Raw genomic sequence first — 25897 nt, forward strand, 5'->3', positions numbered from 1 at the left:
ATACAAATGTGATAGGGTTTGTGTATGAGTGCTTTTGCGTGTGTGGGTGTGTCTACTGTAGCTAAAAATGCAAGACAGACAAGCAGCCACCGACCAAATCATGACTTATTTAAAATTGAATGATAAGCATAATCAGCTACATCTATTTTCCCAAAGAGCCAATTTTAAACAGTGATGAGAACAGTTGTGATATCCCAAACTCTGTATTAAAAAAGCAATAAAAAAAACAATATTTCAGTTTGTGTTCTTACAGCAGCCAGTGAAATTAGTTAATGAGCACTGCTCATAAAATTAAGGGACCACTCGATCATCGCAGTAGAACACAAAATCAATTAAACTCAAGCATGTCAATCTGTCCACTTAGGAAGCATAACTGACTATGAATCCATTTCAACTGCTCTGGTGCAAATAAAAGCATAGATGCATTGGGGATGCAACAAAGAGACAACAGTCAAAACGGGAGTGGTTTTGCAGTTGGTCATGGTCAAAAGCTACTGCTCTGTCTTTATCTCCCCTGACTGCACAGGCTCAGGAGTGTAAAGAAGATACTAGAAGATGGCCTATAGCAGGAGGTGATCTGGACAAAGGTGCGGATGGCCATTAACCCAGGAGCATGACTGATTTCTGCTCTTTTTGGTGAAGACTGGAGCAGCAATGCCAGAATCCTACAAAACTGCCTCCAGGAAGCTGCTGTCTCCATGAAGATGGTACGAGAGCTCATTGCCCTTTAGTGGGAACTGTGCTCACGACACAGCACGGTGCAGATTATCTTTCTCCAGAGAACACCAGAACTTTCAGGGCCACCACTGGCACTAGCACTGGCATCTTCAAAGTTGAGAACTAGCACATGACAGAAGTGAAAGAATCTGGAAACACTGCAGCGAATGTTAAGATGCCTGGAACATCATCATTCAGCATGGCCAGTTTGGCAGTGGGTTAGTAATGGTCTGAGGAGGCATATCTTTGGAGGGTCACACAGACCTCCATGTGCCAGCTAATGGTACCCTTACTGCTATTGGATTCTCAGACCCGCTGTCAGGAATATTTTTCACAAAGCTAGAACACAGATGCAGGATTGAGCCACAAGACTACTGTGAAATGTTCTCTGCTTTCAGCTACAATGGCAGAAAAATATGCAGGAATCACTGTAAACATATCTGGTATGAAATATCTAACCAGCCATTTTCTTATGATTATCAAATTCAGGATTGCATGGGGGTCATGTTGCTATGAGGCAACAATGCTTAACGCTGATCCACTGTGTTGACCTGAATTGTTTATTTAATTTAATTTATCTGAATTTTATTAGGAAATCTCAGTGATATTGATGTGAAAAAAGTAAAATGCAGGATATAGATAATGATATTTAATATAAAAACACCCACAAAATACAAACAAACAAATACCGACTAGTGGCATATCAAATAAAGATAAGATAAGATAACCGCATCCTTCTCCACATTCGTTACAGTGATTTTAAATTCAACAATTGCTATAAATATGCATAAGTTTTGATTTTTCTGCAAAATACTCTTAGTCCAAAGTGTATTAACACTGATGATTAATAAAATTATGATATAATTACTGAAAATAGTTATCACATGGCATTAGGATTCACTGCCCAGGTGATATTTGCATTGCGTTTATAAAGCAATGGCTAGCGCCCATTTGGTCATTGGCCCATTTATGTGAATGCTACTTTGAAGGACCAAAAGGATGCGCTGCCAACACCCAGATGCCAAACACGAGATCCCCAGAGGTGAGTGAGCCTGGCATAAGAAGGATTTTCAGTGATATGGTGTGGCTGTTTGATGAATACTTCCTCCTAGTTAATGTCTGTCATCTTTTTTATTCTTCAGATATCCAAGTGATGCATTGAGATTGAAACAATCTGTTATTTACTTTCAGTAGAAATACTGCTGTGTATAAATAATAAAACAACTACTAAATGAATTTGTAGGTTACCTGCACTCTGATAAGCTCTGTGTGAATGTATCCAGGGCCGGCCCGTGGCATAGGCCGTATAGGCAAATGCTAAGGGCGCCATCCAAAAAAAAAAAAGTTGGTACTATTATTTCTAAATACAAAAAATAATCCCACGTTAATTAAAATGTAAAGTAAAGCTTATTTAATAGAAATATTATTTGTTACAACATTACGCCCCCCCCCCACCCTCCCCGCACGGTGCGCCCCCTCCCTTCCCGTATCATGGTTCCTTTTGGACGTCACCACATCAAAAAATCAACACAAGGTGTCAAAACGGCCAAAACTGTCAGGTGCCCAGGGAAGAAAAAAGAGAAAAGAAGAGGAGGAGAAATTTCGTTTTTTGGGTGTAATAGTAGATGAAAATTTGACGTGGAAATCTCATATTGAGTATATTAGAAAGAAGATGGTCAAAAGCATTTATATTTTGGGAAATTTAAGAGATTTATTAGATCATAAAACAATGCGCATTTTATATTTTTCATTGTTTTTCTCATATTTTAGTTACTGTGTTGAAGTTTGGGGGAATACATATGAGAATACTATAAAACCTCTAAACTTATTACAGAAGAAAGTGATACGAATGATTCATAACGTTAAATATAGAGAACATACAAATAAATTATTTATAAAATCAAAATTATTAAAATTAGGAGATTTAGTGAAATTACGGACACTATTAATTATGTTTAAGGCTAAAAATAATATTTTGCCCTTTAAGTTACAAAGAGTATTTTTAATGTGTTCAGGGGGAGAAGATAGCAGAAGGAAATTTTATTTTAAGCATCAGCTAGCTAGGACTGCACAAAGATTAATGAGTCCAACGGTTAGGGGTATACGACTGTGGAACTCTCTTCATTATAATTTAAAGAATTGTATAAGTTTACATTGTTTTAAAAAGTGTTACATTCTTAAAACGATAACTCAATATGAAGAATGTGAATGAAATTGGAGTTCATTGAAAATGGATCCATTATAATTTTTTGTTTTATTTATTTAATTTTATTTTTCTCCTTGTTACTATGTGGAGTGGTATATTTGTTGTTTGATTTGGGTTAGGACCGGAGAGAAATGTTAATATTAGTTTGTTCCCTGATTTTTGGTGCCCACTTGTAATATAAGTTGGAATGTAGATAGGGGGCGGTGTTTAATAAGAATATTTTGTTCTTCCTGCTCCTTTTCACACATGGTTGTAGTGCTTTATTGATAGAAAGTGTGGTTGGTTTGTTTGATCTGTTGTACCAAGTGTGAAAAAAAAAAATAAATGAAATGAAATGAAATTTATTGTATTTCATATATTCATTTTTTATTTTTTGTATTCATTTATTTATTCATATATTTTTTTATCTTGTTAATTATTCTGATTGTGAATTTGCTTTCTTTAAGTAAAAAAAAAAAAGGTCAAAGACAAAGCTATTCGGTTTCTTGTGAGTACATACACTACACTGCCGATGTAGGGGGGCGCCACCTAAAATCTTGCCTAGGGCGCCAGATTGGTTAGGGCCGGTCCTGAATGTATCAATCTATTATTAGTTGAATCATGAATTTTAGAGCTTATAGAATTTAACCTATTTTAATGAACAATCCAGTGTCGTTATGCACAATAAGCAGCAGCCACTGCATTCTGGCATTCAAGCTTATGTTTTTAAAGCAACCGTCGCACCTCAGGCTCATCAGCATAATGGCTCCCTGCTACAGCGTCGTATCAGCTGTCAGATGAACCAGTTCCAAAGAAACAAACAAGTAAACAAGCAATGAACTCAGCAGCAGCAATTATTTACATTTCTTACAGAAAAAAAACAAAATGAAACTGGACATCTAGTGGCATTATAGGACGCTCTGAAATAGTGCAACAAAATGCCTCATACACTGACGCAACTCTATAATAATAAAAGCCTTCCACACACACACAGACACACACACACACACATCCACTCCATGACATCTTAACTGATGGAATCTCCCCTCCCAAGCACAGTGTGGATTGTCAGTGAGGTCCATTTCCTGCCAGGTCTGAACCAGCTGAGCCACAGACTCATGTTCCACTCAGGGGGTCTTCAATCATCTTTACCCTTGGTGCAGGCACATCGTGTTGTAAGAAGAGACAACAAATGTGGAGTCTGAAGCAAAGATAAGAAGATGCAGAGATGGGAGGAGGTCTCCCTCTGCTGATGCCTAATCATATATGTCCTGAGAATATACTCAAAATCTTCTTCTTCTTCTATCAACTGCTCCCTTTAGGGGTCGCCAGAACAGTCATTTTTTGCACATGAACAAACCATTGCAGGCTTTGTCTTTCTTTCCTTTCTGTCCAAACTGCTCAACCCGACTGTTTCTCTGATATACTAATTTCTCAATATGCTCACAACAATGACATTCTCAAAAATGAAACCGAATGCGTGACAAAGTAATTGAATCTTTTCAGTGCTTTTTTTTTTTTTTTAGCTGCATAACAGTCCGGTATAACATGGGGATCTTTTAGTTTATTATTCAATAAGCTGAAACAAGGAGCACACATATCATACAGCTCACTAACACCCTAGCATCACAGGAAGGTAGTATATCCAATGCGCTTGCGCATTGCCAGTGTTCCCGGAAGCACATCCCTGCACGTGTAGGATTTGACAACCTTGAAAAACTATAAAGTAACTATCAGCGTATGTCTGTCAGTAAGAATTTCTAGGGATGCCAGTAACACGACTGCTGTGAGTATCAAGTGTTTTGTTTAAATAAGAAGCCTCAGTTTTACTCGTGGATACATTGCTTGTCATCTTTTCTGGCAGTTTAACCTAAGAAAGCAAGCTATTGCTAGCATGTCTCCCAGCTGACCTGTATGCACTCTGTCCTGAATGCAGTCGGATTAGTCCACGTTGCTGTCAATAACTGTCAGTGTATTTTAGACTGCAAGTTATGTGCTCACTGTGAATTTCAGATAACTAAGCAACAAGAACTTAGCGGGCGCTAGCCTGCTATGCTAAAAACAAACGGCATAACATGATGTTGGAGTTGTTGTGCAGTCACTTTGCAGGTTGGTGAAATTGCAGCAACTAATCTGCCGCAATATTAAATCATCGTAGGGGTAATGTGACTGTTTACGAGGTTTAACCCACGCTTATTAATACAGGGTGCTGTTATTAGTGCACCGTAGACATTGCACGGGAAATGTGTAGCTTGTATTGCTGAGCTACGTAAATACAAACGATCTTGCCTAATGGGGGACCACCGCTAAACAGAAACATCATAAACACATTTTTTCTATTTGCTCAAGATCCAATAAAATGCTACACTGCTAATATTTGATCATTTAGGTTTGGAGACTTGGATTTGTCTGTTTTTCCAAGTTTCATGGAGAAGTTATTATAAAGCGTGGCAGTGCAAAACAAACTCTGTGTGTGTATTTAATAAAAGATTGTTTCAGTGTCTCATATTCCTTTGAGTCTCCCCCATTTACCGGCTGCATTTGTTTGTGTCTGGAGGAAGACACATCTTTGACCTCACATCCTTAGGTATAGACCAGGAGTGCTAAACATAAAGCCCCGATCCTGGCTGCTGGATTAACTGTATTTTTATAAGTTTTACAGCTTTTCCTGCTGATGACAACCTCCCCCATAGCCATTCATACTATACCGAATCAATGTAAGCAATAAAACAGTTAAATGACAGAAAAGCTCCGTTAAAACAAGAAAATTTCAAACATCGACAGTACTTTTTTAAGTTTTATAAATAGGGACAGTTTGGGCAGTGAGCTGCCAGAACTTTTCTGTAATCTTTCACATTTTTCATGTAGAAAAACTGCAATGTGCTGTCGAAAATGCACTTCTTTATTTTATATTAAGATATCTCAGGGATTAAATGTGTAGGGAAATCTGTTTACACTGATAATAAACTGAGTTTTATTCGGCCAGCTTAAGATCAAAGTGGACCTTATGTGGCCCTCGATGTAAAATATATTTGACATCCCCGGTCAAGACCTCTGTAGTTCAATGCTCTTGATTTCAGACAAAGTTATTCTTGCCCATCCTTATTTCTATTTGTTTTTTCAATTTGTCTTAACTAAGTAAAAGGAAAGATGCGCTACCTGCTTATATGGCAGTGAGTAAAATCTCCAAAGAAATTCCGTTCTACGCATTTGTGTGAGCTGAAAGTTTAAGGAACTGTTCCAGATATTTTTAGTAGAAAAGGGAACCCTCTTGGTGCTGGACTGACCTCAGCTGCTTATCTTAAATCAAACAAAGATTAAAGACATAATTTTACTTGATTATCTAGGTAGCAGTTATTGTGCTTTTCTTTTAGACAATATTATAGGATTTATGGGAACGATATCAAGGATAATAAGAGCCAGCCTGTGCATATCTCCTCAGATATCCTCTCTACCAGCTGGGCAATCCCCAGCTGAGGATCTTCAGACCTAGCTGGTTTCTGACCCTGGTGAGGCCGGGAAAAGAGCAGCCTCAAGACACTGTCCAGTTTCGCATCCCAATGGAGTAAGTCTTTGATTATAAACGTTAATATGTATGAGTTCATTACCATACACCTTTATTTATCACACCGTTCTCAGGTAAATTGATTTTGCAGCACATAATACTTGGAGAAACTTTTACTATGCACGGATTAGTGAGTCTGTATTTATTCTCAAGGTTGCCTCAAGTTTAGACATGGTTATTTGTCCATAAAATATAAAAGTGTGGTTTGCAGTCCATTTTTTGTTTAAGCTAATGGATGCCTATTATTCTTTGAGTAGGAAAACATAAAGGTGATTGCTGGAAAACTAAATTACAGTCTCTCGTGTGTTATATTCTTCTCTATTTTAACCTCCTAGGACCTGGCGTCCACTATTTTGGGATATTTAGACCAAAATACTAAATTTTGCTCTACAGGGCCTGATATCCACTTACGAGGACATTAAACTGCTACTGTCCTATCAAAATTTTAAACGAATTTCCTGATATGTGGCTCTTATTTTTCTTAAAAACAAAAATAAGGTAAAAAAAAAAAAATCTGGTAATTCTTTGTTTTTTACATTCATCGGGCCCCAATATTCCCAAATATCAAAGAGAACTTAAAAATGCATGCCATGGAAGAGTTCAGGTCTTAGGAGGTTAAATGTGTTTGTGACCCAACATCAGTTCACTGAGGCTGAAAATTGTCTTTTAGTTTACATTTAGGTATTATGCTACTCTTTTCCCTGATGTAAATAACAAAGACCTCACAATGTCTCAGCTCACACCCCCCTTTCCCCCAGCCCTAAAAAAAAAATCAACAAAACTCAATATTTTATTTGTCATTCACTTACTGCATGCATACTTGATTCATTTCAGCTCCGTGTGAGACTCAGGGAAACACTGCTAATATGACTCAATGTGTAAAACAGCCAGTAAATCCCACGCTTAACTTCCTGTTAATACTACTTTATTTAAATGCATAGTTACTTTTTCAAGCAAATTGTCTTTTATAATCACCAGCACTGGCCTCTAATCACCTCTTTCTGAACTGTAAATGAAAAGTCTTGAAAAAGTCTTTTGGGAGAGATTTGAGTATTTCCTAACATATTAATTTAACAGATCTCACGATAGAGCTTGTTGTACATAATTATTATAACTTATATATCAGATATAATGCCTCTGATCTAAAATACTTTTACGTCAGTGGAATATTTCATTTATAGTTTTATTGCCACAGTGTTTTTTTTTCCTGTCTTTTTCCACGGCGCCATAAATTACATACTAGTCCATTTGTTTAGTCCTTTCAGGCTGCCGTTGCCCATAAATGCAGGTGCTTATCGTTTGAAGTCTGCGTATTGTTCCAGTTGTAAATTTGTACACACATTAATCAAAAATCACAAATGCTTACTTGTACATACTGGCCCTTTGTAAGCATTCACTCTATCTATCTCTCTCTGTTTAAGTACAAGCTGTTCAGCTCTAGAGCAGATTTCCTTGGATTGAGGATCCTTTTTTCTTTTTTTTCTTTCTCCATATGCGATTGATAATGAACACAAAACAAATGAGTAAGAGTGGTCAAGTGACTAATCCAAGAAGAGAACAAAACAAAACTACACTAAACTTAAAAAAGATATAATGAACATAAAATAAACTTTAAAAAGACCCAATCATTTTTTGCCCTGTATAGGCTGTAAATTTATTTTAGAGTTTAGACTATAGTAGTTTCAGTTGAACGTATGGTACAATGAACATATGTTTTGCATTTAGTCTGCAGTAATTTATTTTTACTGCCACAGTAACGGTCTTGCGGGACCAGTAATATGTCCCTGATGTTTGATATTGTGGCCACCAGGTGGTGTGACAGGCTCAAAAACAGAAAACGGAGGCCTCAGTCTTCCACAGTGTAGATAGTGTGTACCACCTCATGATTATCCTCTAATGAGCTTAGTTGCAACAATGACTTGTGACAGGCCGTCATTTCACTCTCACATGGAGAGTGACGCATGAGGTGAGGTCAAAAGTACTTTTATTTGGCTTTGAACTGGGGCATTTGAATCAGTTTGTACACATCGAGTCTTCACCATTAGTCTCTCAGAGAAGCTGCATCAACAGTGAGACAGAAAGGGAAGGCAAAACTAATCTTGTCTGTGTAGATACGATGTTCTTATTTTGTCAAGTTTCTGCTGTATCTACTGCGTCACTAAACGTGACAGGAGGTCCAGTCATCACTTAATAGTGACAAGCTGATTTTGACTACCGCTACAAGCCAAGGTCACTGAGGTTACCAGCACTCCTGAGGCAATGAGAAGCCCAGAACCCACACTGGGGAGAAAAATTGAAGTTTGAGGCAGATCATCTATGTGTCTCTGGTGGGGTTTAGACCATAATCTGTTCATCCAGGTGCCTGGCCTCCCACTCTGATTCTTGCCTCTTCTCTGCCAAACTCCTAGGGTGCTTATGTAATTGTGTGTGTGTGTGTGTGTGTGTGTGTGTGTGTGTGTGTGTGTGTGTGTGTGTTTTTCTGTATATACTTGTAAGTGTGAGTCCGTTTGTGCGAATGGTGTGTTTCTTTGTGTATATATGCACAAAACTGGGTAAGTGCAGGGTGCGTGTGTGTTTATAAGGGTGTGTAAGGTGTTCTGTTTTTTTCCTCACAGTCTTTGATGCTTGCGAGAGGTGCATGGCTGATTGATATGCTGCTGGGGCCTCAGTGTGTGCTTGGAAACACTGTTATTTTTTTCACTTTTCTTAACAACATCGTAGTAAATGGACCCACACAGAGAGACAATGACAAATGTCACTCCCACTCCCAGTTTATTGATAAGTCTGAGTCACTGTGGCAGTGAAAGCTGTTGTAGTTATGATTCTCAAGTGTAGGCGGTGTAAGCGTGGGTAAATTTTAGAGCCGAGCAGCTGTTAATGAGAACTGGTAACTGTTGGCGTTCTCAAGAGAATAACACAAGGTGGCCTTTATCTTGCTGACACCTGGGAGCTAGATATCCATAGTTGTTTGTCTTGCTCTCTTTTGCTTTTCTCTAGTTTTCGTACTTTTTGGCAGTATCACTCACTTTCTGGCATGTCTTCCTCCATCCTTTCCCTCTGTCCCACCCTGGGCCTGCTGTTTATTGTGCTTTTCTTAAGCACTTTGCTATGTGTCCAAAATCAATCCTCCTTTGACACTTGTTTTTTGAGACACCTGGGCTGTGTTCTCTGGAAATTCTCTTTCTACCTGCCAGAGGGAGGTATTTGTTGGTCTTTTTGATTGTTCTCAAACCTTTTGTGCTATGTAAGTATTTCCCCTCTGTTCTATAACATCATCAAATTTCTAGGCTCACACCCACGCACACCTTCTTGTACCTCACCTGGCATGGCGAGAGGCCAGTACACTCTCTCTCACACACATGCACACAAAGAAAAGAGCATGCCATTGAACTTTCAGTTGAGTCTGCTACACAGTCACATTTCATGCTATGCAGACTAATAACTATGAAACCAGACCATGCTGTGGTTTCTCACTCTAATCAGACTTGAGCGAACTGACCCTGTAGTACTGCACCTCACGATTTCTTTTGCCAATGGTTCAGTTCCTGGACCTAACAGCGTTGGAGTCACCAATATATCTGGTCACCTCTTCAACGTAATAAGCACACGTTTGAAACTGTGCCATTTTTTTTTTTCATGCTTGTAAACCCAAGTTAATGTCATATTAAGTCATTTAGCCTGTAGATTTGTGATGTAAACTCTATTGACCTGTTTCTCGGTAAGAACTTTTGTGACTTTCAATGACCGGCTCTTTGATCTATTTTTGTTCTATTGTCAGGCTGCAGGGCAAATAAAAAAACTCTAATCCTTCACATGCTGCTTTTATGCTCTCAACTTCTCAACTGTCTCTTTTCTCCTCAAGTCTCGGGTTCCTTGGCAGCTTTCCCTCTAAACAAAGTCGGCTACTATGATCTTGATACTTAGTGTTTAGCACTTTATGTGTGTGTGTATTGTCTCTGAAGATGGGAGGGTTAAAGTAGAGACTGTACGTATCTCAACCTAAAATTGACAATGGGCAGGTCAACAATGTGGAGCGGCTTTCATTTGCCTTTCATCTGTGCAAAAGATACTCTCCTGTTTCATTCTCACCGCTAAACCATTTTGACGCAGTGCACTTTGATGTTCATGTGTGCATGTATGAGTATGTATGGGCTGTGTAGTGTACCTTCGATGTTTAAACTATTGTGTGTGTATATAAAGGCCTTATTAATTTAAGCTAGTTTAATGTTTCCCTGACATTCACCATAAAAGTGTGCTGTTTGTCTTTATTAAGGCATTTTTCTTCAGTGTATAATCCATGTATTATTTCTTGTAAGACCACCACCCCCCCCAAAAAAAAACCAAAAAAAAAAAAAAAACCTGTTAGATTCACAGTTGATGCAAGAGCAATTCAGACAGCAAACAACCAGTGCCTGAGATTTCTTTCCCTAACTCGTCAATAATTCTTTCCATTGGGTTCTGGTGCAGAACCAGTTCTCCTTGATTCTGATCCTCTGGACTGAACGTTTAATAGTTTTACTATGTAAAGCTCGGATATTATCAAGTCATGGTGGATGGAGTCTGTGGGCTGTATCGGCTGGTCATTAGTGACTTTCTTGATGTAACCCCTCCCAGAACCATTAACGTCAGTGGTTCGAATAATGTCTCTGTGGTAGCTTTGTTTTTACTACCACCAGTCTTCTTTTTTTGTTTGTTTTGTTTTGTTCTTGGTGAATAAAAATAATGATGAAATACATGAACTGGTTCTACACTGGGTGCCACATCGGGGTCGAGAGGGTTATATGTGATCATAAAAAGCCTAATGGCTCCTGATGAGATCATAAAGGAAGGGCAATTTTTAAACTGTAATGTGTGTCTGTTACTTGTAAGCTGTAAACCAAAAAGACTATGAGCAGCCAAATATTTAATGCAGCTCTTTTTTTCTTTTTTCTTCGTCAAACAAGGGGCCAATTAAATGTCTTTTAGTAGTTTCTGAACAAAGTAATCTTTCTATGGTTGTGACAGCAAAATCAAGCTTATACAAAGTGATGTTTATCTTAAAAAAAAGGAAATAAAGCACTATAATATACTTTCCTACTCTAACCTTTGTAGGCCACAAGCCTAATTCAACCCTTCACACAGCGCTTTGCTCCTAGACATTTGGGTTTGGTCTCAATCACAGACCTCCAGATTAGCAGATGACCTACTCTTCCTCTTGAGCCAAGAGCAATGCCATATTCTTACAATGTAATGTTTTTAGAGTGGAATCAAAATCAGTTGGTACATTTTTGTGTTCATAATTCCATCAATTTTGACAAGATCCCCAACTACACTTTGTCTTACGGATGACGATCATTTGAGCCACAAATTTTTATTTTGGATTCATCGTTCTGTAAGACTTTCAGGCATTGATTTGTTTTTGTTTTTTTAAAGATAATTTGGCATGCTTCAGACTTTTCGACCTGTTTTGATATCCTTTAGAATGGCTTCTTGACAGTCACCCTTCCATTTAGACTATGATGATAATGCATCTATTATTACTTAAATTAACAGGTTGCGGATCAATGGAAAGGCCGTTCATCTGCTGTAGACAGAGTATAAGTTGCTAAGTTTGCTAAGTTGTCTGTGTAGACCCAACACTGGCCCATCCCTGACTAAGGTGCCTCTTTTGCGATTGAGTGATTCATATGTAAGTATTAAGTAGCTTAACAAACAACGAATATTCCTCTGAAAAAAATAAAGTACTGGAGTGAAAAAGCAGCCAATGTCCAGAAAAACACTTTGAAAGACTTTGGGAAAGCCTGGAAAACTATTGCACGGTACTATAGTGGAACTTAATACTTGACATATGAATCACCATGACTAGGGATGGGTACCGGTTAGGGCTGCTCAATTAATCGAATTTTAATCATGATTACGATCTGGGCTTTCAACGATCATTAAAAATGACTGAGCCGATTATTAGCACCTCCCTCGTGCTTTACTCTCGCGCTGCTCCGTGTGGCAAATCGAGCGCACCTCTCCGCATTTCGAACAGCGTCACAACAATTAAGAGGACCCGAGGGAAGCTCGGAAAGCTAAGCAGAAGTTATTTGGAGAGGAGAGTGACTGCCGTTGGTTGAAAAGAGAGGTAAAAAAAAACTTCAGTGGTGTGGAAACATTATGGGTTCGCGGAGTCAGATGTGTCAAGTAGACATAGTTTGTAAACTTTGCTACGGTGTCGTAGCTGCACCACAGAGCAACACTGCAAAGTTCACTAAACTTAGATGTTTACATTTTTCATTTATTTTTTATATTGCAAACATATTATAATTTTTTAAAGTCATTATTCAATACATTGTTATTGTTAACCCTTTAAAGCCTGTCAGAGCAGCACGCTCCATTTTGTGTAACTATGTTTAAATCCCTGTAGAACCTGAACCATGTAAGCTAGCGCAATAATTATTTTGCATATGAAACTTACATCTCATGCCATCAGCTTGTCCTCGGTCACGGTTTCCTTCCATAAAAAGCGTTTGCAGGAACAAAAACATAATATTCCAGAAACACGCTTTGCCGATCCGATCAGCTGTTCGTAACACTTCCCACAGTGAAACAGACGTCAGCGCAAACTATCGCACGTCACTTCCTGCCCGAAACAGGAAGTGACGTCATTTCGCGGAAAATTTAGTTTTTTACTTGTAGGCCTTAAAAGCCTATACTGGTGTTTTTATAAGTCATGTTTGACTTTTCTGAATAGTTTCTGGGATGCTTAGAACTCGAATTGCACTGCTGGAAATAGTTTATTTTGATGCACATGCTGTTTTCTTTGCATCATAGGATTGTTTTTTTTGTTTTTCCTGCAGTATATAAAAATTGCTATATCTCCAAAATAAAACTATGAAGACACTCAAAATAAATTTCCTGCTGTTGTAAACTATTTTTTGCAACTTTTTTGTATTTAAAGTTTTGAGGGATAAACCTCTTAAATTTCTCCAAGTAGAAATATATGTAAACAAAACCAAAATGATTTTACATTTTTTTGTAGTTTATTGCACTTTTTTGCAATTAATGTAGTTACTGTGGACTTAATGAATACATATTATTAAAATATGGGCTATAACAGTTGTATTGATGTATAGCAACTTGAAATGCTCCCACAAATGGCACTACAACATGTAAAAAAATAATATAAGCTCTGGCGGACTTGGTTCTATAGTAGGTCTTAAAGGGTTAAATATCGTCAAATAATCGAGATCTCAATTTCAGTGAAAATAATCGTGATTATCATTTTTGCCATAATCGAGCAGCCCTAGTACCGGTATCTGGTGCCATGATGGCACCGATTCTGACATAAACGGTAGTAACCAGACCGAAAAACAGCGCACATTTCGGTGCTTTTTTTCCCTGAGATGTGATACACACAGGCGAAGTGGTCAAAAGTCTGGCTGTACTTCACAGCAAAATATGCAAACTCAGCAGCCTGCAACAAGTGCTTTAAGCTGATACTGTGATACTGTCAAAGGAGGTAACACCTCGAATCCGATGAAACACCTGGCGACGCATAGCGTTTTTTTTAAAGCCGAAAAATGCGCCATATTTGATAGCTTGCTGCGAGACCTCACACCGAGCGCATCTACTGCGGGTGTGGTGCCTGTTATCGGACCCGCAGTTAGCAACATCCCCCAAAAACCCGAAGAGGAGAGTCCTGGCCCCTAGCCCTGCCAGTGTAGCAGAAATGATGACGGATGATGATGCAGCAGCAGCCGTTCTTCTCTGCGTGAGTAGCTTAATGTTGTTCGTGTGTAATTTACGTTGAGTAGACTAACCACGTTATTAAATTAATGCATGTAAGGTGAACTAGCAAACACCGTCATAGTTACATGCGGCTGTCTTCTTGTTTGATGGCAGATACTCCCTTCACCCTGGCCAAAAAGGCTAAAATGACCAAAGAAAAAGTGGAAAACAGTTAAACATGAGAGGTTTTTGGACAAAGTTTGTGTTTTTTCCATTGTTTAAGCACTGCGTCCAGCCAAGAGTGATACCATATATGCCCCATAGCTGCAGAAAAGGCTAACATTGTTATCTTTTTACAAAAAAAACAGCTGAACATGAGAGGTTTTTGGACCAATTTTGTGTTCTCCATTCTTTAAGCACCGGTTTGAGCACCGTTTAAGCACCGGCACCGTTTCAAAAGTACCGGTTTGGCACCGGTACCGGATAAAACCTAAACGATACCCATCCCTAACCATGACCCTTCAATATAAAGGCAAATTGAAGGGACTCTTATTGTGAATTGATGCTATATAAGTAGAACTGAATTGAATTCAACTTGGGTACCAGGTTGTCATAGCTTATTACAGAAAATTGAGATTTTGTTGACACATTAAGGATAGCAGTTCTAATGGGAGTTTTTCAGTATTGTCATACACTGTCAAAGCCACCTCTTGCTCTTTTTCAAATGTGTCCTTTCACCTACTTCTTTCATGCTTTCAGAGCACAGGTGTAAATTGACTACCTAAAACCAGTGGATGTGATACTGATAATCTTTTTGGCTCTATGCGAGTTAGCCCACATTTCAGAATAGGAACGATCCAGAAGCTTGTAGATTCTTTGCAAGTGAGAGATTACATCTGAAAGCAACTGCAAGTAGGTTAATCTGCAGATTGATGAATCTGCTTTATTGTCGCACATAAACAATCGTGTCACAGCCAGACAGAGCAAAAGCTTCAAAAGCTTTACCTCGTTTATGTCATCCTGCTTCCAGCCCTTCTTTCTTTAACACTGCATGATATTAGATCAAGGTCCCTTGTCTCCCTTTACACTCCCCCTTTAACAATGCAGAACAATATAACTTTTTTAAACTGTTTTCTGACAATGAAGCTAGTGTTCCTGAATTAAACCTGCTTGGCAACAACGGACCATAATTGAACCTAATCCATCGTCTGCGTCATCTGATGCCCTTCTAGGTTTTGTGTTTGGAGTTCTTTCATCGTCTTGGCTGAGGAATCTTTGTAGCATGAGTGTTTGCGTATAAATATATACCAGTTGCTGAGGAACGATGCCGTTAGCCTTAGCAGTTGCTGGAGACAGGTTTTCATTCTTCCTGAGAGGCAGAAGTGCGAAAGGTTAGCTTGTGGAGTCAGATGGGTGTTTATACTGGGATGATGATCAGATGCTGCCTGCATCGCTGCTGGAGACGCCACGCCCTTTGTCTAAGTTTAGCCTTGTTTATGTGCACACTTAACTTGACATTTTCTCCTCAGCTTTCAGCCCAAGGCTTTCTTTCAGATTGGGTCCTGGTTTGTAGCTGAGATGGGAGTTATGTATTGACTCAGGTCACAGGAAAAACAGCTATCTCATGCAACCCCTGTCAAGTGTGTGTATGAATTTAGAGTACTGTATAAAAATGCAAAGCAGTTAGATATACAACTAATGCCATAAAGTGATTTTATTTATCAGTTAACTCCACACAATACACAATGAACAGAAAAAACACAACCTCATCAGTTTTTGTCTGCTTGTGGTTACAAATGAGTGCCAAAAACTTGGATAACAGTTTTTCTGTTTGTTTGTTTGTTTGTTTGTTTGTTTGTTTGTTTGTTTGTTTGTTTTGGTACATGAAGTGACTAATGTCAAATAAACAAACTCATGTTGGTGCTTGTCACATTTCTGCCGATCAGTCCACATAAACAGGTACCCTCATTACTTCAGCATGGCTGTTTCACAGCGAGCTTCGGTTTCAATTTAGGTTCTGTTCATTTGCTCTTTTCCACAATGGCCAGTTAAAGCATTTTGGGCTTTAAGAAGCAAACACAGAAAAAAATAATAAGAGATGGCCCAAACACATGGTGGGACAACCATTTGTTTACACTAATCACAGCAATTTGTGTATGAATGGTTACAGTTAGCAAAAGGTGATACAACACACAAAGCAACTGAGGTCAAATTAAAGATGTGATTATTAAAAAAGAAAAGAAATGGTAGTGTATAAAAAGTAAACGGAAAAATATCCACCGTTTCACGATTTTACATGTTGTCTTTGCACTAGTTTTAATTAAATATTCAATTTGAATGATTTTCGAGTCATTGCAAATTTTTTTTATTTTTAATATTTCCATTTTACATGTATCACAACTTTTTTGCAAAGAGTTATAGTTTGGAAGACAGTTGTTGCAAAGTACATAACATAATACAAACATGAATCGCGGTTTGTAAATATACACTAGAAGCTCTTGTATCCAGCAGCAGAAACTTTAGCTCTACCCCCCCAAAAACAGAAATTTATATAACCTGGTAATAGAATTCTTTTTTTCTATGGTGGATGCCATTGCTGTGTTTGTGGTGGCGGGATAATTTTAGTTGTAAAAGCAGTTGGGATTTAGAAATATTCTCCTCATTAATCAGGATCAGTTCACTGTGCTAATGATCCAGAAGAGACCTCAGTGGCCTCTAAGCCACTTTCTTCTCTTCCAGTTCCACGCAACTGCTTTCTAGGAAAACCCGACTGTGTAATCAGTCTTTCTTCCCCTCCTGATCTGACGTACCCCTGGTCACTTTGCTGTGCTTCACTGCCCTCTGGCACACACACTGTGAGACAGTAGTTATGGTGGAGGGGGGGAGCGTAAATGGAGCAGAAGACGGATTTGCATGCCACATCTTTTTCCTCTTGACAGTAGAGACAAATGCATCTAGAAATGCTCTCAACGAGATCCTTTTTTGTCACAGTAAAGCAGAAGCCTCTTCACACTAATGCCCCTAGTGGACCAGGACCACGATTGAATGTTGAGAGGATGAAACTCACTGCCAAGTTGGTTCTCACTTTTCATAGCTGGGCAACTCTCTGAAGTTGATGTTTAGTAGAAACCCTGTGATGGTCAAATCACTATATCAAGCCATATATTTTGATTAAATGGTGGATTTGAATGTGGAAATTCTTATTCAAGTATCAAAAAGAGCAAGGCCTCAATGCACAAATCTTAGAGGGTCAAAGAGAAGGTTTTACTTCTGCACCAATGTCAGGTTTGCCAAACTTTAGTCTATTATAGGGGGAAAAGGCAATTGTTTGTATAGCATGGGAACATATATTACATCACTCTTAAGTACAAAGAGTCTTTGTATTCACAGATGGGGTTTTCTCATGCAAATGTTTGCCTCAGCTAATATTGTTACAACAACTCAAGGTATCGGGCCGTCACCTTGGAAAAGCGGTGAATATTACATTATCCTGTTCTATTAAAGAAACGTATGAGGTGATAGAAGATGCCATATCCGAGGCACTCATGTCAGACCACAACGTCGCTATTAAGCACTTTGTCAGACGCATTTGGGAAGTGCTTTCTACCAGGCTAATCCAATTGGCTTGATTGATTAGCAGTTAAAAGCCTTTCTTTCCCTAGTCAGAGGAATCTGCTTCAAATGCTGCCCAGCAGGCTAGCTTTAGCTAGGCTGGCCTGCCGGATCAGTTGGTGCCAGGCCCACTTCCTGTGTAGGGTTTCACAGGACGCGATCAATACTTGCAGACAGCTAATTGGATGAACACTGACACTCACATTTCTCCTCTCCACTTTACGGTCCATAGAATAAAAGCTGAATATGGGTTTGTACGAGAGTGTCCTGTCCGTTACATTTGATAATATAACAACAAAGTTTATGGGAATGCAATGTGGAAATGAGCTGCATCATTTCTATGTAGGTGTCAGTTAAGTGAATGTGGCATTATATGATCAACAGTGATCCAGTATGTAAGCCTGCAAGGGCTCGACTTTAACCGCAAAGATTTTTTCTCGGCCTGTTGTGTCTCCAAACACACGTCCAGATTAATCCTTATCATATGCAACGCCTTATTCTTGGAAGCCTCCATAACCTCTGTTCTGTTTTCTATTTTTCTGGGTATATCTGGACAGAATGACCAAGTACGATATAAAGAACTACTTGGAGAAGATCTATAATATCCCTGTGGGAGTTGTCCGCACCAGGATACAGTTTGGTGAGTCTTCTCATTTCTTTGCACTCAAGCACAGAGGGCCTGTAACTTTTTCAGAATTTGGAGTGATTGTACTGTTTCGCAAAATATCATCATGTTATTGCCAGGGTTGGCCTTATCTCTTTGTTTTTGTTGTTTGGGATGAAAGTGTGTTTGCTCAGCTCTAAATGGGATACAAGCACCATCGTTTTTTTGGGTGTTTCTACTCTTTCTTATTTTCATCTTCATTGTAATCTTCTGCTTTTCTTCTGATAAATGCGGCCATGACAGCTAATTTAAATGGAAAAAAGTTTTTGATTGGGATGTTCCTTACATTTGGTGTTTGAGCCTCAAGTACTATAGTGCTAAAATGGGCTCCTTCTTTATATATATATATATATATATATATATATATATATATATATGTGTATATATATATATATATATATATATATATATATATATATATATATATGTATGTATGTATGTATGTATGTGTGTGTGTGTGTGTGTGTGTACTGATTTTTTATTTTATTTTTTATATTCATGTTATATTTATTCGCTTTATTTATTAAACCATTTAATTACGCTCATCATTTAATGTAATCATTTACCTTTATGAGCTATTTTCTTCAGTGTTATTGTATTTTTTTTATTGAGCTAAGTTGTTTTTCAAGTGCTTGGTGCTGTAACTCAGTCATTTCCCAGTCTTTTTGGATGAATAAAGTATTTATTTTGAGTTTATAATTGGCTTTCTTTTCCCTCATCACATTTTAATCAGTTTCTATAATGACACTAGTGCATCATAAATATGATGTTGTACGGGCAACACCAACACAGTTGATGCCAGTGGTGGAAAAACATACAAACATCATGACTTTGCATGCGTCTAAAGGCTTAGTCAGTCCAAAACATTGGGAGAGGGTGGTGAAAACACTTGATTCCTGGTATGCAATACCAAGCCACAAATATTTCATCCAAATTAAAATCCTAAAGTTGTAATGCAGCTGTTCTGAGTCAGTGGGGTAGATGCGCTCGCACACACACACGCACACATGCATACGTGGTATAAATATTTTGATTTCAAACCGAATGCATGACTTAAGTACAACATAAAAGATTTGCATATAAGTAATGGACTATGTGCAAACTAAATATGAAACTTTTTTTTTGTGATGTGTAACTCGGTACACAAATCTTGTTACACACTAAACACAGTTCACCCTTACAGTGAAGATGTACCGAAATGGACTGTTCAAAAAAATAAAGTAACAGTTTTTAATCAGAGTATAGCATCAAGTCAGTTAAACGTCTGGAAATATGATCTGATCAGTTAAGTACCACAGGGAGTTGGTAATCAACCCCCAAAACAAGGAATGGTTTTACAGGTGGAGGTCACTGACATTTTTTTACCTCTTGGTCTTTTCTGACAGTTGGACATAACCGTAGGTCCTTAACCTGTCAGCAGGACTGGCATTTGGTCCTTTTGTGCAAGGGGGACAGAGTGAGCAGTGTTAAAGCCCTACAAAATGACCTTCAGCAGGCCACTGTTGTGAATGTGTCTGACCAAGCGATCAGACTTCATGAGACTCTGACATCCTCTAGTGTGCCGTGTGCTCACTGTCCAGCACTGTAGAGCTCGATTGGCATTGAACATACAATACCAGAACTGATAGGTCTACCACTGGCGCCCTGTTCTTTTCACAGAGCAGATTCACCCTGAGCACATGTGACAGATGTGAAAGGGTCTGCAGAAGCTGTGGAGAATGCCTGCCACTAATGTTGTTCACCGTAACCGATTTGGTGGTGGAGAGGCATATCCATGGAGGCATGCACAGAACCCTACAGGGTAGCCAACAGCACCCAGACTGCCAGTAGGTATCAGGATGAAATCCTTGGAACTATTGTCAGACTCTACACTGGTGCAGTGGGTCTTGGGTTCCTCTTGGTGCATGACAATGCCCGGTCCCATATAGGGAAAGTAGACAGGCACTGACGCTACCATGTTGCACTTTAGACTGTGTAACTGCTCAGTGATGCCCTGGGCCAGATCCCAGGACAGCACCCGTCGTCTCATTAGCAGCATGCTCTGATGTTGTCAGGCATGCATAAAAGCACTTGGGGCCACACAAATTCCTGTGAAGCATTTTGACTTGTTGCACTGAAATTTCGGCAAAATGGAGACGCCCACGGCATTTTATTTATTTGGATTTTTGTGGTGTCTTTGAATTCAACCCTCTCTAGGTTGATGATTTTCATTAAACTATTCACTTGTCTTTTGTTCCTAACACATTACCCAGTCCATATCAGTGTAGATATCAACATGATTTTTCCCATTGAGTTCTTATGTTTTCAGTGTTGCTTGCAATGTATAAACAAGTCTTGTCTGTAACTAGCAGGATGTTTGATCAAAGCATTGATTGAAACTTGCAAAACTACTTCTGTGTACTTTCTGCCTGGTGCTATCTATCTGTACGGCCCCATATTTGGTTATCTGGTGTAGTGCTTAATGTTATACCAAATTACTGCCATATTAAAAATGTAATGCATTTACTTAATTAAATTATGTAAATGTAATTTCATAATTTTTAATAGGGACAAGCATTTCAAAAACATATACCGTAATTGTCGGGCTATAAGCCGCTACTTTTTGCACAAGCTTTGAACCCTGCGGCTTTTAGTCAGGTGCGGCTTTTCTATGGATTGTCCATGATTTTTGTCATATCGTAAGACGATTTGTTTTGTTTGTTCCGCTGTTGTACGGCACTACGTTGCCTGGCGGAAGGGCATGTGATCAGACACACAGTATCGGGGTTCAAGAGTGGTATGTTGGTCACATGTCCATCCGCCAGACAAAATAGTGCCGTACAAGTAGCGCGAAAAACAAACTTCAAAGTAGCGCTATGCGTTCAGTGGGAGTCGTGGATGACGAGCGGCGATAAACTTGCGAAAAGCAAGTTATGCTCAACTCCACCGGTGGAATCTGACAGCGTGGAAAAGTGTGAAAACATCCATGATCACCAACGGATTTCGAAGGGCTGGACTGCTGCATGATGGAGAGGAGGACTCTGCCACGGCCCTTCTGAGGGTGTTCGACTCTGACACTGACAATGAGGATTTCTTTGGTTTTGAAAGTGACAACAAAGGAAAGGAGCTGAGAGTGTAGACGTAGCCATCCTGAGCCTGTTCGTATCCGACACTGGAGAAGAGGACTTTGGTGGTTTTAGTGCGCAGAAAGATGGTGGTGAATGACTGACTTTTCTTCTTGTTAAAGCCGTGTCACTGCACCTGAGCCTAAAAGGTAGTCCGGATCTATTTTTCTGGTGTGCTGCAGGTTATTGTTATGTACTACATTTGTTACTCATTTATGAAGCACAGTACATGTTTCGTACTTGTAATTACCGCTACTTGTACATATACCTAAAAAGTTATGCAAATGTGTACCCATAACTTGTTTTTCAAAATATTAATAAAAGGGGTGTGTCTCCAAACAGCCATCTCTTTCCTGACAATTCCCTATGTGCATATTCTCTTACATATGATAAGTCAACATTGAAACACCTGCGGCTTTTAGTCAGGTGCGGCTAATGTATGTACAAAACAGGATTTTCCCCTGATTTTAGCTTGTGCGGCTAATATTCAGGTGCGCTTTGTAGTCTGGGAAATACGGTACTTTGATGTTCACTGGAAGTTATTCTTCAGAGATTACCCCCCCCACCCAAATTGCTCAAATAACTGAGCATATTCATAGCAGACTTGTGACATGCTGGTACTTGTGACATGATGTTACTAGCTCATTACGTCCTACAGGGTAGGCAAAAAATATTTCTATAAAGTATTTAAACACGTCTACATTTCTTTAAATAATTTATCAAACGTCTAAAAATTTAACTTGGCAGCGATTCATTTTTGTTTAATTTATTTTTTTTATTTAATTCACAATAAAAGCCTCAAGAGTTTGCAAAACTTTTCAAAGGAGCTAAAAACCATAATATAAATCTTTTAAAACTGTTTCTGACTTGTGCTGGTTTTACTGGAAATTATTTGTAATCATGAGGTTATATTGTTACTCTTCTTTTCCCCCATGATAATTCTAATTCTCTATTGTGAGAATTGTTTTAATTGTTTTTTTTATATAGCACTGAGGTTCACAGAAGCAGGGTTTTAGGAAACATAAAGTCTAATTGGTTCATTTTTGGAGACTGTCAGCAGTGGTTAGCGGTGATTAGCAATTTAAGCTTACAATGTAGACGGCCTTCCACTGACATGCAGCAGCGGGAGTGTTTTCCAGCGGCTAGTTGCGGTGGTGGTTAGCGTGCCTGGCTCTCCTTTCTCCTTAACACACACAGCTGCTTATCTGACGATCTGCTGCTGCAGCACTCCAGCTGTCCCAGGACACCCCATGCTCCCTCCACATAAACACATGCTATTCACTTATAAACTTGCTGCTTCGTCCCCTCCTCATCCCAACCTCGAATCCCTGAGTCCTGCGCCCCTGTCAGGGATAATTTCAGAGCCAAAACCAGTTTTATCATTGATTTAGTAATCCTATTGGCTTTTTATGGGTGAGTTAATGGCTTAAGTTTTTAGGGGCTCAGTATAATTCTAGGAATCTGCAAGTTCATGATAGAACAGAGGAAAAGGAGAATTGAATTGCTTGAAGATGGAGAGATGCTAAGACCCTTCTTTGCTAGCTCTGAAGGTCCAAGAGGAGAACACCCCTCCACTTCTGGCAGAGAGAGGTGCCAAGCTTAGCCTAGCCTGCAGTCTGAGGAACCAATTAGAACTGTTTATTTGAGTTGTGTCATTAGAAGCTAAGAGAAAAGCTCCTTGGTTGAGAAGAAGGAAAGAAGGGAGATTTTGGGGGATAGAGTCGGTCAGAGAAGTAAGACTAGCTGAGGGCCCCGGTTATCCTTAGGTACGTCAGAGAAGGTATCCCTGTCTGCGTCAGGCGTTCCACTCCATTTGCAGTGTAAAGACGGGAGCAAGCTGAGGAGAGTAAGGGGCGCAAAACAACCCTTTCTTCCCTCCATATGCGGCAGGGGTATTTTGGAAGGAGTTGCCATGGTTACTCCTCTGGTCTGGGATTTGTAACGTGATAGCTGGCTGCCAAACCGCAATCTCAAAGAGGGAGGAATTGTGCTTGCGTTTGCGAGTGTTGTATGAAAGGTCTGTCTGTGTGTCTGTATACGTTGGGAAAGGAAACCAAGGGAAATATACTTTCTTTTATATCTTTTCGAGGTATTATGCACTTGTTTGTGGGTTTTCAAAGACCTTTCGATGTTTTATGACAGAACTGGTCAGGGTCGTACCTTGCTATTTCAAAGGTTGTAGCATTTCCCTGTGGATTTCCTCAGCAACCTAATGGCAAACATATATATACACACACACACACACACACACACACACACACACACACACACACACACACACACACACACACACTTTTTTTTTTTACCTTCATCTCCCACCCACTTAGGGGCCTCCACTTAGCCAGCGTGGTGGAGGTGGTGGTGGGGTGTGTTTTACAACCCTGCTCAGGGAAAGCCCTGAGCAGTGGGCTGCCCGGCTAGTGATTACTAGCTACACGTACCACACACACATAGGCATGGACACACACTCACGAATGACTCACTACAGGGGAATGTTTCCCTTGTTTTTGAATGTCATAAACTGTTCCCATGGAAATGGCAGTTACTCAGAGGGCCTGTTGACTTGACCACTGGGGTCTTATTGAGATTAGAGTTCTATGGGAGAGATGGACCATTTGATGCGCTGGTTAGTATCCGTCATCATTGTAGTTTTTGTTGTAATGTAAAGATGTGTATACCTGTATCTAGGGCCTCAAAAAATCTCTTTGATTTATTTGAAGTTAAGTCCCTAGCCTGCCTCCACACACATGTGGTATCCCTACACATGCACGCACTCAGCAGTTACCCGGTTCCCTGACTTTCAAACCCAGAGAGGTCTGAAAGGAATGAGGATGATGTCATCATCACCTGCAGTTGTGAAAGAGGTTAACCAGCACTACATGGTAAACAAGATTGGTTTGTCCTTTTCCACACATTTTCAATTATAACTTTGGCTTTTAGCCACTATGAAGAGAAGATAACCCTTTGTTCGTTTTTTGCAATAGTTCACTTTCACCTCGTTTTCAAAGTTCAGACAAACCACTTTAGTTTATCTGAAGCCAAGATTCCAGAAAGGGAACCTTTGGATAGAATCAGAATCAGAATACTTTATTGATCCCTGGGGGAAATTATTTAATTAATTTAAATAATTAATTATAGCAAAGATCCATCCAGAGAAATTGAAAGAACACATAAAATTATTTTGTTCTTTCAATGACTTGAAATTGTGTAATGCTGAAGTTAAGGATCAGCAGTGGTAATGCACTGGAAGTCTCCTGGCAGTCCATGGACAGCTCATCTACCTGTAGAGAGTGTCTGTTGTCGATAGGGACAGCGTACAAAGTATGTGGTAAAACTAGTCTGTGGGAAACTCTTGCTTGTACTGTTGTTGGTCAGTCAGCCAGCTGCTGAAAATATACAAAAAGCTCATTTTTTTTCCCCCCATCTCCTTTTTGTGGTGAACTTCACTGTCACTGCTTTCGCCGTTCTGGCTCACTTGTCAACCAATTAGTGTTCAGCTGACACATGTTGTCATCCTCGTCCAGCAACGTGCAGTTGGGATTTTTGAGGACTGCATGGGGAGTACGTTTGCTTTGTTTAAAACCCCTCTCCATACCACTCCCTAGGGAAATGCATACGCAAATGGACATATTTGTGGTAGCACAAATTAAGCTCAAGTCCACTGCTTCCTGGGCTTTTGTCACCCTGTGCTCGTCCCTTGTTGTTTGATGTAGCTAGAGCTTCTTGCTTAAAAAAAAAAACCAAAAAAAGAAAAACACTCACTAGACTCCTTAGTGTTGTTCAGAAAGGAATGGAGCACACTGTTGTAATTTCTGGGCAGATAATTAGTGCTTTACACGTTTTGTTGACTGACTCGTAGTACAGCTAAAAATGTTGCAACACTGCCCACAGAGAATAATACTGGTACCATACTAGAGACTATAAGTCTGTAACTGATAAGCCATAATGATATTCATTTCTTTTAACATTATACTGTTATTTTTGCTTAGTCATGCTCTCACTATATTCATAAATATCATCACTTTGTCCCTATGTTCTCTTTCTAGTTTACCTTCAAAAGTAATACCTGCTGCTCTTTCTCTTTTTCAGGGTCCAACAAGAAAAGAAATCATCTAAACCAGAAGGTTAAGCAACCAGATTATAAAGTAGCCTACGTTCAGCTGGTGAGAAAACATAAACACACACACTTATCCTTCTACTCCTATCTCTTCTGGTTAGTGTGTAGTGTAGCTATAGCTCACAGACTCCTACCCAGTACACAGTGCAAGGCAGAGACCTCACCACAATAACGCTCTCTTTTTTTTCTTGGACGGCCAGCTGTGTGTGTGTGTGTGCGCGCTCGTGTGTGTGTGTGT

The 25897-nt window shown here is 39.3% G+C and overlaps 1 protein-coding gene across 1 annotated transcript in view; it reads left to right on the forward strand.

The window, feature by feature from the left end:
* The first annotated feature begins 4552 nt into the window (after window positions 1–4552).
* The window catches only part of mrpl23 (mitochondrial ribosomal protein L23), a 50422-nt gene continuing 29077 nt past the window's right edge, over window positions 4553–25897 (forward strand). Inside the window, exons 1-4 of the mRNA XM_082540022.1 lie at window positions 4553–4688; window positions 6345–6467; window positions 18332–18414; window positions 25632–25705. Coding sequence (XP_082396148.1) covers window positions 4669–4688; window positions 6345–6467; window positions 18332–18414; window positions 25632–25705 — 300 coding nt within the window. The 5' untranslated portion in view covers window positions 4553–4668. The remainder of the gene's footprint in view (window positions 4689–6344; window positions 6468–18331; window positions 18415–25631; window positions 25706–25897) is intronic.

Source organism: Aulonocara stuartgranti (assembly GCF_965226115.1).
Source record: "Aulonocara stuartgranti genome assembly, chromosome: 7".
NCBI lineage: Eukaryota > Metazoa > Chordata > Actinopteri > Cichliformes > Cichlidae > Aulonocara > Aulonocara stuartgranti.